Below are 13346 nucleotides of genomic sequence, written 5' to 3'. Positions count from 1 at the left end.
CAAATGTTCCCAAGCACAAAGAAGCTCTGTTTTTGCTCAAAAGTAAATAAGATAAGTCCATATGACTGAAAATTGTCATTTATTAATGATAAAAACTAATAAAATACAAAGTTACAAAACTGGGGGGATAATATAATTACATCCCCCAAACTATATAACTGCCATAATATAAAAATAATAAAATAGGTTATAATTAATGAGTGCAACCAAAATAAATTGAGAAAAGTATGAGAAACCACAACAGCTATTGGAGCAAAAAGTTGGCTCAAATGAAAAATAAATGCCGCCATAGTTACATAATTTAGGGATAATCATAGATCCCCATACTAAAGAACTAACATAATATATAATTTAATTTACTAAAAGTTTAGGTTAATGAATGCAACCAACGTTAAGAAAAATGACGACATTATGAAAAATTAACATGTGAAACAACAAAAGCTATTGGAGCAATAAGTTGGCACAAATGTAAAATTGAGGCTAAGAATAGTGCAAAAGGGAATCCTAGAGAAAAAGCACAAGGACGAAGGCAGGTGAAAGTGGATGGTGGTGGGTGTCCAAATAAAAATAAAATAACAATGTAAGTAATATTCCAGTGTAGCTGCTAAAGCTGCAATTCAGAAAATTCAGAAAAGTATCACTGAAGCTAAAAAGCTGAATGACTTCTCACTGATGTAGTTCGATAGAAAAAGTTCCCAAAAATATTAATCATAACAAATAAATGTGTGTGTCTAAGTACACAGAGACTGATACATTTCAGTACCCCGGACATCTGTTATCACCTTGCCTTGGTCAACTACTTAGGGTGCTTTCCCAGAGATTTAGATCGATCTAAAGATTAAGTTTTAGATTGACCTAACTCCCTGGGGGTTCAGGCTAAATTGCAGTCAGCCGAGCGGACACCATAGTTAATTACCCCCTTGCAGCTTTTAGTAGGCGGGACAGACGCTTAAGCCGGCCAAGCTGACAGTAATCTAGTGAGACTCCCCACAGGGATAGATCGATCTAAAAATCTATGGAAATGGGGTGTTAAAGGTAAAAATGTGCAGACACAAGCCCCAAACTAAGACCATTTCCTATAAACATAACGTTGATGTATTATTAACAAAGTTATTACCACAACTAGAAACAAACAACTTCCTGAATAAATACAATTTATTATCTAAATTGTTTAATTTTTTAAAAAAATGTAAACTTGCAAATGTGTCTCAGTATGGAATCTGATTATTGTGTCTCTTCATATCTAAAATCTGCAGCTGTTGCATGTCTAAAAGTAAACATAATAAATAGGACTTATGGAATTAAATCGTAAAGCTTAGAAGAATACCTTGTATATATTACCGGTGAGTGCATTAGCTCTGACTAGAAAAGTGAAGTACAGATTTTTTGGTTATCCAAGGAATTGGGGATCGATAATAAAGCACATCTGTATGACAATAATTTCACATGTATTAACATGCATTTCATATGTATTTCTTGCAACATGGCTCCCAATGTCTAATTAAACAAGCATATTAATTGTCTTGTCTATTTTTTTTTTTAACTATTATTTATTTTAGGTCATATTGCCTCCCCCCTGTATTGGCAATTTCGTAAAGAGATTTAACCAGTGTTAATTGAATATGCATTTTTGAGCACCCCCCTATCAAGAAAAGTTGCTGGAAGAGTAGTCGATAGCTCTGCCTTACCACAAGCTGTCATCATGTGGACAAATACTATGGTGCCCCGCACCATGCAGGAATTTGGGCCAAACCATCTCTCTCTTTCCTCTTGAAGATACATACTGAACGATCACCAACATTAGATGTACTGGCAGACATTAGTTTAAGCAGTGAACAGAAATCTGGTCTTTCAGATTACACCAGAGCAAGATTACACCAATAACATACAGCAGTAATTTTCCTGATGAAGAAAACCTGGACCCATTGTCTGGTGAATAAGAGCTGAAAGGGGGGAAATCCATAACGAAGTAGAGGCAATAGAAATACTCCACTCAGCAGGAGACATTTTTGAATGTATTCTGGTCGGTGAAAAAGGAAGATGTTATGCTCATAATCAATAACGAAAAAAATAAAGAGCTTCATGCCGTTGACTTTGGAAGCGATTTCAACGATGCCTGTGGGGCTTGGGGTGGGAACCACTTACCCATATCTTACAAAGCTAAGCTTGATTCTAAATGGATATCTGCTGTGAAAAAAGATGGACTGTTTTACATGTACAGACAAGTTAAGAAAAGGCATGCTGTTCCCATGGAACCACAACCTACACAAATTCAGAGCTACACAGATATTAGACCTGTTCCAAACACAATCTTGCATACAAAAGAAGGGTAACTTGGATCGAAAATATGCACCCAGCCATCACCCTTTTAGAATATATATTGGGACATATCCAGGCCCCAACAGCATCCACGGCAATGCTGAATTCTCAGTTAACTTGTGTTGCCATACTTCAGAGTTTGTTATGGACTGTATAACTGCTGAATAAGACTCCAAACTTCCTGATCTTCACAAAAAGTTGCATGGTTCTTGAGGCGGATTCAGAAAACCAAAGACCCGCAAATTTGAAACAGGTAGCAAATAAAAAGTGTTACGAAAAAAAAAAAGGCTCGTACTTCCGCTTCAGGGCCTGCGAATGTAGCAAAAGACTAAGTCTACACAATTCACTCCATGAACACCCTTTCACTCGCAGCATCAACCACATAAAGAGCAAGTCCCCTTGTGTAAGAAGGAAGAAAATAGATCCAGCTATATTTGGCCAAAATGGATTAATAAGAAATATTGAAAATGTTCCCCAATTTAAAAAAAAACATCATTTAGACAGTATCCTTCCACTGTTACAGGAAAACTTCCAAACTAGAGAAAAACACCTAGACCTACCTATTGCATGGACAAATGATAACTGTGAATCAGTTAATCACATAATAAAATGAAGGTAAATTGGCAATCTCAAGATACTCCAACACTGGTACATTCTCTTTACGAAATTGTCAAGGGAAAACATTTGGACATGGAGAGAGCCTTCATTGGACGGGGGGAATTTCGATTGGATACATATTTTAGTAGATTTATTGTGTTATTGGTGTTGCATAATGTAATGTTTTAGCTGAAGCACTATGTTATAGAATATATCAGGTTGCGACATAATTGGGAAATGTAGACGTCACGAGATGTAGATGTCAGAAACGCAGAGCAAAAAATAAAGGCAAAACTTGCATCGATAGTACTCTGGAATTATGCGTTGTTCTCTTTTCAAAAACCTAACATTACAACACAACAACTGGCAACAAGGATAAAAGAACTATTGTGAACAGATGTAAACAACATGGCAGCTATCCAGCTACAACCTCTATTGTACGAACCATTTGATTGCCGCTCAGAGGGGAAGAATATTAGATGGGCGAAATGGTTACAGAGATTGGAAAGCAATGAATTCAATGGGTGCGGCATAGTTAACCCTGTGCAGAAGAAGGGCCTGCTTTTAATGTGTGGTGGGTTGGAATGATCTGAATGACATCGTGGACAGCTTTAACCAAACCCTACTTGAACCTATAGAGGCTATGCCAGAAACTGAAGATAGACAAGCAGTACCGGGACAAAACGTATACGCATGTCTCACTGCGGCTATCACTGCATACTTTAATCTGCTTGCTAATGTTGAATACCAGCGACACTTATTTAAAAAGACAGTACAGGATATACCTAACAATGATGATTTTTACTATATGCTCAAGCAGCTAGTGGAAACCTGTCAATATGCGCAGCCAAATGCGGAGACAAAATCTCAGATCATAATGGGATGTAGACTAGATAAGGTACATGACAAAGGATTGAGAGATCCAGATGTAACCTTATATCAACTTCTACAATACGCACGGAACCTAAAAGTCACAAATGCACATTCCAAAATGATTAAAAGCCAAACGGTCAATACTGTTATTAAAGCTAAGCAACAATTAACGACCAAACGTCACCCTGCCAAGCACCAAACTAAGAAACACCCTTTCAATCAACCAAAGCCAGCAACCTGTAACAAAAACTGCAATAACAAGTGTCGTAATTGTGGAGGTCAGTGGCCACATCAGGGTGGACACAAGAAATGTCCAGCATGGGGACACATTTGCCATAGCTGCGGTAAGCAGAATCACTTCACAGCAGTTTGTTTATCAAAGCCACCAGTAAACAACATTGAAATTGAGGATGACGTTGAGTACACCTACAAACTAAACATGAAGAGCCAAGTCTCCTCGCCATATTCAAAGGTCAAAGTTGATGGAAGATACATTACTATGATGGCAGATTCAGGTGCAAGTGTCAACATTCTCTCTGAGAAAGATTACCTTTCCATGAAACACCCGCCCCAGCTCCAATATTCTTCAGCAAGTTATGATTGATATGATGACATTCTCCCAAGTGTTTGCAGTATTATTATATTTTAATTAACTACCACTATATCTTTTTACAACTACCACTATATCTTTTTACTTATTGCCAAAGACTGAATGAATAACTTTCATACAATGCTATACACTCATAACAAACTAAAAAAAAAACTGTGTGCTCAATTTTATAAACGTTATAGACTAGACCTACATACTGAAGTTGCATGCCGCTTTATTCAAGGTGGGGAGGAATTTAATGTTTTAGCTGAAGTGCTAAGTTTTAGAATATCAGGTCACAATGTAATCGCCAGATGTAGACGTCACGAGATGTAGATGTCAGAAACGCAGCGCAGAAAAATAAAGGTTAAACGTGTATTGACAGTACTCTGGAAATTTGCGTACAACACAACACATGTATGCTGAAAAAAGTGAAAAAATGCATAACTTCCCATTTTATGCATATTCATCAGTTCTGAAAGTTTCAAGCCTGAAGGTAAAACAGTTTTCCACTTAGCCTGTTATCGGTGAAAGTGCATGGCGACGGCAATGGCGACGTTGACAACACATGCAGGTGACGGCTATATGTACAGACACATCTGTGTCTGTCTGTACATAAAAAGGACAGAAAAAGAAAACTTGAGCCATCTAACCTATCTTCATAATACAAAAATTAAAAATATTGAAATGTTTATTACATATGACATTAAAACAATGAACATGAAAATTAACTTGTATTTTAATTATATTAAAAAATATAAATCCCAAAATGGAATTAAAAATGGTTAAAAACTTTGAGAAAACTCACATGTTAAAAACATTAATAATAAAACCAGCATTAAAGAGCCTTCAATTTCAGCCCTTAAAACCTTTTGTTTTTTGACAATTTAAATGGAGAGGCACAGGGAATCAGACACTGGGCAGCTTATAATGATACATTTTCACACTTTCTTATGCCTAATGAAAGAACTGACCTCATTGTATACTTATAAAATATTAATGATATTATTTCATTTGTTTGTAAAATAGCCACGTCACTGATAAATTTATTTAGCAAACTACACTCATCCGTATATTGTTTCAGTCACTGGAGGTTCTCGAGATTTTCTGAAATAAACCCAAGGAATACATGAGCAAAATAACTAGAAAAAAGGAAATATTAATCTTAAAAAGACCACAACTCTTTCCAATTGGCCTGTCCATAAAATGATGAAATTAAAGAAGATCATAGGCAATCAATATGCTTTGCAAATAAAGTTTTTTAATTGACAGTAAAAGCGCACACGCGCACGCACACACACACACACACACACACACACACACACACACACATGCATGCAGGTACACACAAACAAGCCAGTAAGTACAATTCATCACTCTAAGGACATTTTAACGGCAATAATTATAAATAAAGTTATGGTGATCAAATTTTGTATCTAGTTAACAAAGATATTATTTGTCTTAATCAACCTTTCTTACCTGATATCTGTGCTATGACATTCTTAATATGAGACGGAGTATTGGTATCAGCTCTATTTCCAGGAGAGATCATCAGATCATAGTCTGGACCATAGAGTGTAAAATACTGGAGAAATAAACACTGATTTGAAGTCTAGGTATGATTCTGGATAAGTTTTTTTGTGATTTTGTGTTTTCTAATCAGAATTGTCTACTCTTCTCTTAATTTTTGTCCTTAGCTTGCACACTCCTATTAATTTGTAAAAATACCAAAAAGCAATGTTTTTCATTTGAGTTGCAAATATAAAGTAAAGCTAGCAAATAGAATTTAAAAAGCCCAGGTCATCCATGAAATGATGCCCATTCATTAAACTAGTCACTACCTACCCTGTGTTCTGGAATATCACTGCTCAGTTTAGTTCCAGTCACTACACTAGTGATGTGTGTCCAGCATCTGGCTGTGTTGGGAATATGATACCCACCACCCCCCAGGAGTAACAATGGAACACTCCAATTGAGTAAATACTGTACGCACTTTGCCAAAGACAGGGTGGTCAGGTTGAAGGAGTCCATGGGGTCCCCTGCCAGACCATCTGCACCACACTGACATACAACTGCTTCTGGATCAAATTTGATCTTAACAATATCCATGACCCTGAAATGTTGACCAAAATCTGTTAGTATTGAGAAAGATATATCCCTACAGCTCTATCAACAATTATGCCAAATTGGTACAGATAATATATATGGTAACAGATATAAACAATAAAAATACATTTGCATTCAAAAAATGTAACTTGAAATAAAAATACAGTTTGTGGGCTTGAGAAGAGCACATAAAACCTACTTTTCAAACACTCGATAAAAATATTCATCCTGGCATCCTTCATTGAGGGGCACATTTACAGTGTAACCAGCTCCTTTTCCAATACCTGTGTCAGAGAGGTTGCCAGTGCCTGTATGCATGATACAAAAATTATAATAATAATAATAATATCAGAAGAAAAAAATGAATTGAATATCCTGAGCATTAATATTTGGCAATATAAAGCTAAAAATATTGAGGAGAACTCAATTGTTACAACAAAACTCGACCATTTTTTAAAATATCTATACTAATCTAGTACTTAAGGAGACATACACACCTGGGAAAAACCCAGGTGAATATTTATGGAAGGATACTGTCATAACCTTGGATGTAGCACAGAAAGCATCTTCCACTCCTGAAAGGTAAAATTATTATTCAACAGAAATCAAAACCTTGATTAAGCTATACAATTGATCTTATAAATTTGTTGTTAAAACACAGTTATGCACATGCCACCCTATCACATCATGGATAATGTTGTCAAGTTAGATACTTTGACGATCATAAGTATTTCACCTTTACTTTTTAAAAAATTGAATTAACTTGTGAAAAAGTAAAAATCGTATAATACAGTGTATACATAAGTATTAGCCATCTTACCATCCCCATGATGAAGATCAATGTCCACATACAAAACCCTGTCATATTTGGTCCGTAGCTTTAATATTCCTAGCACAATGTCATTGATGTAGCAGAAACCAGCAGCTGAATCTCTGAAAAAAAAAGGACACATCTTGAATTGCAATAGCACAATTCTATTCAGCACATTTCCATTAAAAAAATTACAACTGGAAATGGCATACAAACAGCAGGTTTAAATTGGGGAGTTCTTTTTCTGAAAAAATTGTGGATAATGGCATAGAACCTACTTAAAGATCAAATTGTGATTCAGGAAGGACCTTTCAATCAAAAGAACTGTTCTTTCAAGCTCCCCCACCCACACCCCCAGGCCTAAAAATCTTCCTGTGCATATTTGACAATACATCTTTTTTGGGGCAAAAACATAATGTCAAATACTGGAAAAATGTGGTAAGTCACTGTTTACAACTGGTATGGCTTTCTTTTATTTTGAAGAAATTTTAAAGTTCTCAGAGAAAAAAAAATACATGAATTTCAGAAGCATCAACTTTTTCTAAATATTATTCAAAGGTAAAAGTTGAAGAGATATCATGAATCTCTTTATATTAATATATCCTTATTCTTTTTTTCTGCAAGACCCACCTTTTGGCATGATGCCAGCCTCCTGCCCAATTGATGGCCACTGAGCACTGACCACTGACCAGATGTTCAGCTGCTGTAAGTGTCCCCCCTGCTGCCCAAGAGGCACTGTCATATACACCTTCATCTGCGGGACAGTCATAACCTACATAAAGATGAAAAAAAAAACTTTCAGTTAAGAATTTAAATATTTTTATTTTTTCTAAAACTTAGGTTTGGAAACTTGTGAAATTTATTTTCAAACTGCCTATCAAGGCTATGCCTGTTTAAAAAGTTTTTTTCAGTCCTCTCCATCAGCCACTGTTTGTAAAAGCAAGCTGACCGATAAAATTTAGAAAAAGAAATAGTTAAACAGCCTGGAATATATTGTCCCATATGTATAATTGTGACCTCTTAATTTCTCAAAAGGTGATATGATGTTTTTACATAATCAAAGGCTTGATCAAAACTAGGATAGAAGATATTATGGGTCCTAGATCAAAATCAATGGAATTTACCCAGGCCAAATTCTTCAGCTTCCTCATCATACTTGTCTGGATTATCATCTTGGCACAATCTTTGTAAGCATTCTATGTAATCTGTTGAGTGAAAATGGCAAATTTCTTCAAATGTTGCTGGTTTAGGAGGAACCACACTAGGAAAGAAAAATCCAATGAAAATTAAATAATAACCATAAATAAATGAATCCAAGGAAATGTTTTGTATATTTTAATACAAGTACAAAAACATCCAGTAAATGACCATAAATATAATCAAGGAGTTATAACAGAAGGAGATTACACGCGTGGGGGCGGAGCCCGTATTACGGTCTCTCATTGGTCGGAATGAATAGAACCCAGAGAACAATGGATGCCTATCTCTGTTACGCTTAATTGTTACTCTCGTTTAAATCTCGTTTGTTAGTATCTGTGCCTTCGTCTGTTGATTTTTGAGGACAGAAACAGAAACGGAGTCCAAAGTTTCTAAAACATAAGAGAAATACAGAATTTATATGATATTATGTTGGACAAGGTTTTCAAAAAACAGGTAAGTGCTTTTAAATGCATAACTACACGAAATATGAAGATAAATTGCAACTTTTATGTCGTAGGGTCTCACTGTGTAAGTGTCCAGCTACACGTTGATCTCGCGAGGTGGTGTGTGGAGAATAAATATTGCACGAAAAATATTTCTTACTCATAACAAGTGCCTATAAATATAGTATCAGATGAAGAAAGTTTGGTCTTTATACAGTTGCAATTGTTAAGTAATTTGTGGCAATAGCAAAGAATAACAAGCAGATGCTTAAGCCGCCATCTTGTTAATATTTCGAAAAAAAAATTACTCCAAAAGACATTTTCCTCCTACTTTTTGAAACTTGTGTCACATGACAGTCATAAAATTTAACTAATTGTTATGTGTGCAACACACTTGCTTGAGCAGTATTGTTTTTTTTTGCGATTTTACATGTGGTCTAGCTTGGATACGACAATTGACAATTTTCATGAGTTCCGATAAAAAAGTGTTACGCTTGTTACGGCCAAAAGCCTTACCGCTTTTTGTACTTTTCAAATGCAAGATTATAAAAAAATTTGGTGTGTTTAGATTCTTGAACATCTTGGTCGTGGCGTGGTATATATTGCATAGATACTGCTCCAATATTTCTTGAAAAAAATAACCTGATTTGTTCAGAATACCAATTTTTTACTCTAGTGTTATGGGTAAATGTACCATTTTGGCCTTTACCTTTTTCATGTTTAAATCTAAAAAGACTTATCATGACAGTTGGTCATCATTTTTCTTCTCACCATGGTGGGTGGCTTTGGAGTGGTAACTTTGTTGTTAAAGTAAAGTGCTGAGTTTTTTTGACTGGAAAATTTTGCCTCCACCCAGCATTTTCCATCATGGCGGTCTAACAGGAAGTTTGACTTCACAGTGTCTTTGGTAGAGTTATCTTTAACTGATTTAGTCTTCTTTTTACATATATATGTTTTAATTCATATTAAACCTTTGAAAAAAGAACACACATGAATCCTGGTGCTTCTTAATTTAAAGTCTTAAGGTTTTAAGTTCACCTAGGCTCCACCAATTACTTTACCTGTTATCTCACTACACATCTCTCTTTGAGTCAAGGTGTGTAAGACACACCTTATTGTGTAAGACACCTCTATAATTAAGGGGTACTTGCTTCTCTACTTAAATTATACTTCACTACTTTGGCATGTTAGGTGGCAAGCTTGGATGTTTCAGTTTATTTTAAGAAAGAAGCTTTGCCTCGGTGGTTACAAAATAATAGAACTCTATTAAGGTTTATTCATTACTTGAAATTAAATATTTCATCTTGTAGTGTTGAAACAGAAATTCTCTCAAAATTGATAATGAATTTGACATGCATATCTTAACACTACCCAAGTTTTTTTTTCTATTATAGATATGGGAGAAGGCTGCATTGAATATATGAATTATGGTCAGGCTGGAAAAAATTAAAATATGTCAATGAAAAAAGGAGGTCAGTGTGTCTGGGGTAAGCTACTTTTGTCATAATGCCTAAGATGCATTAAACATTCACTAACAACAGTACCCTTTTTAATTTTTTTTTTTCAAAATACAACAACCTTGGGCATTTTCCTTTTAGCAACCAGCCTCTCTGAAATCCCCTTTTTGTCCTGTCAGAAGGGTAGGAACCAGGGCGGATTTAAATAATTTCTTGTAATAAGTACAATTTCTTTCAATTTCTTGGGGTTATTAGCTTGTGATCATGAATCTTGATGTTCTATATAAATTTAGTTGTAAATTGTTCATTTTATGTGGTGAACATTATTTCAGTCAAGTCATAACAAGACACATTAAACTTCACTGCGTAATTCCATAATGTCTACATGGATACTAGTAGTTCATAATGCTATTATTTTTTTTTTCTAACCTACAGGTTTCTCTCTTTTCTGAGTGACATGGCATTAGCAAGGCAGAAGAAAAGGCCCTGAAGAAATTCTCACTTGAGTTGTCCTTTTTGGAGAAGAAACTGGATAAGACTGGCCAACAGAGATTGCATTAAATTAATAGTGCTCCTTTATGACATTTGAAAATATTTTCAGTCACCTAACTGACTCTATACATTGCAAAAGTGGACATAAATTTTATGTTACTGTTACGTGGAAAAAAATTCAAAACCTATATAGAAATTGTTGAGTGCCATGGTATAACAGTCTACCTGATTGCCAGTGAAATTTCTGTTTCAGTGAAATTTCTTTAAAGCAGTCACTTACTGCTTACTTACCAGTTAATTTTTTCAGCTGTTACATTTTATAAATGTTCTTACTAAGTGTTGTCTTGATCTATAATAACCTTTTGAAAATCCCATGTTTTTTATCCTATTTGTAAGAATTAACCACTTTATCTTCTAGGATTTTTTTTTCATTCGGCCCATTAGATTCTCAGACCTTGCTGGCCTGTAAGTGGAATAGTATCTGGCACAGACTGGTATCAGCAAGTCAGATAAAAAAGAATATAATTATTTCTATTTGCACGGTTGAAAAAAATGCCATCATAGACTGCATAAAACTGGAAAACTGTAGCAACTTAATCATTCTTATGACTTCATTTATTACTGCTTATGTGTAAAATTTTGTTTTTGTTCTTCTATTGATATAATAAAATGGTTTTACTCACAGATGCTACTTTCATGAGTATAGAGTGCTTGAGTATAGAGTTGACTTAAAAGATATTTTAAGTTAATATAGTAAATAATAGTTTGAAATTCAATATTCTCATCTTTATTTGTTTCACTTTAAAGAGCTCAGTGAATACTAAAATTTCTGATATTTTGTACATAAATATATTTATGAATGAATAAAAATTATTCTTAATGTATAGCACTGTGCACTTGTTTACCGACAAATATGAACAGTGTTAGTACGTGTCAAATAATCCTGAAAAAAAGGGAAATTTCCAAGATAAAGAAATTTATAACGAGTATTCAGTAAACTGACGTGTCGTGGCATTGCCTCAACCTTGGATTAAAATTTTAATTAAATGCATTATAATATTAAAATTATACCGAGTGAGAGAAAAAATACTTTAAGAAATTTAAAACCAGACACAAAGCGTAGGCACTGTCACAGTGTATATGTTTATGGGACCCAAGGGCAGGAGGGTCCAAACGTTAATGTATTAATATTATGTCCTTTGGCAGTGAGGACAGACGTTCACTTGAATGTCATTTTCACAAACCACAGTTGGGACGTTTTCTTTTGACTTCTCCTTGGTGATTTTTCACCGGGTTGTGCCATAAAAAAGCCATCTATCACCGACTAAAAAAAGGTCATGGCGACCATCCTCAGTCACCACCTTATAATCGCTTTCTATGATATCGTTCCCTTCCAGCACATCGTCGAAATAATTACCTGTGAAAAAAATCGTCAGCATACAGCGGCGCTTTGACATTACTGATCTCGAATTCTAACGCGAAATAACGCATATGAAATTTATCTCCAAGCTGAGGAGAGCAACGCAGACGAAACCTTGAGACCGGAGGCCCCCCGTAGCTAGCTCCGCCCACCGTAACAGACATGGGACAATAGAAAGGCTTGCGTGTAATCTCCTTCTGTTATAACTCCTTGATATAATCTACCTCATTACCAATGAAGTATGACACAAAGTAGATGACAAATTATTGATTTACATATTAATTGTAATGATCGAGTGAGTATTGTTCATATTGGTGATTCCTGCACCATGACTGTGTGTGTGTGTGTGTATGTGTGTGTGACTGCGCACGCCCACACACACATTTATCTTTTTAATTACCTCATCCTTGGAAGCAGTCCGTAGGCCTCAATCAAAGCATGTGTGATACTCGCCTAAAATGTCATTGAAAAAAAAAGTCATATGTTGAGTGAGACTTGATGAGTCACTGAGACTTGAGAGTAAAGCAAACAAGTAATTAACATATTTACATAAAAACGAGGACAACGTCAAGCTATATTTTCTTTCAGATATGTCATGTGAAATAAGATTTAATTGAAAATGAAAAGGTATACTTGCGTTCATTGATCAACCTATAGTGTACCTATACATTTTCCATTAGATTGAACATTTATTTTGATCACCAAGGTGCATTTCCATGTTTTCTGAAATCAGCAAATGTGTACAGGTATCTTAAGTGTGTGTTTGGGGGGGGGGGGGGAGCTCATTAATAATTACCCTAAATGGCACCTTGGCAATTCTGTCGCATTCACTGAGAAAATCTGCACTACAAACATAAACAACTTTCTTCTCTGGTAATAATCCTTTTCTAATGGTATTAGAACCTCCTGTGTCTCCGTTAACGTCTGTTTGATAGACAGGCGAGGCATCTTTATGGAGGACGTTTTGGTCGTTCTCCTCCATATTGAATTTCGCGGGAAATCAAGGTCATTGTTTTCTCGCCAGCAACGGGAAGTGTGA

General features: G+C 35.3%; 1 protein-coding gene and 1 long non-coding RNA gene across 3 annotated transcripts; one reads left to right on the top strand and one right to left on the bottom strand.

Annotated features, from left to right (window-relative positions):
• Positions 1-5051: 5051 nt before the first annotated feature.
• LOC106153961 (histone deacetylase 8) lies at positions 5052-13324 on the bottom strand. The gene is made up of 10 exons (XM_086994467.1): positions 13104-13324; positions 12708-12760; positions 8420-8556; positions 7926-8067; positions 7305-7417; positions 6982-7059; positions 6684-6792; positions 6224-6491; positions 5858-5963; positions 5052-5485 (listed from the first exon to the last, which is right to left on the bottom strand). Exons 1-10 carry the CDS (start codon positions 13287-13289, stop codon positions 5463-5465), a joined length of 1215 nt encoding a protein of 404 aa, XP_086850593.1. The 5' UTR covers positions 13290-13324; the 3' UTR covers positions 5052-5462.
• On the top strand, positions 8670-11571 carry LOC147764268 (uncharacterized). 2 transcript variants are annotated; one of them, XR_015330877.1, is made up of 3 exons: positions 8670-8948; positions 10333-10425; positions 10831-11571. It is a non-coding gene; the product is annotated as an uncharacterized LOC147764268 (long non-coding RNA). The 2 variants fall into 2 exon arrangements; XR_015330879.1 differs by lacking the exon at positions 10831-11571 and adding an exon at positions 10537-10655.
• Positions 13325-13346: the final 22 nt, after the last annotated feature.

This window comes from Lingula anatina, chromosome 1, assembly GCF_051362555.1.
Source record: "Lingula anatina isolate TDL-2025a chromosome 1, LinAna3.0, whole genome shotgun sequence".
In the NCBI taxonomy this organism is placed as follows: domain Eukaryota; kingdom Metazoa; phylum Brachiopoda; class Lingulata; order Lingulida; family Lingulidae; genus Lingula; species Lingula anatina.
Note: the sequence above shows the minus strand (reverse complement) of the source record. Positions and strands in the feature narration are given on the sequence as shown.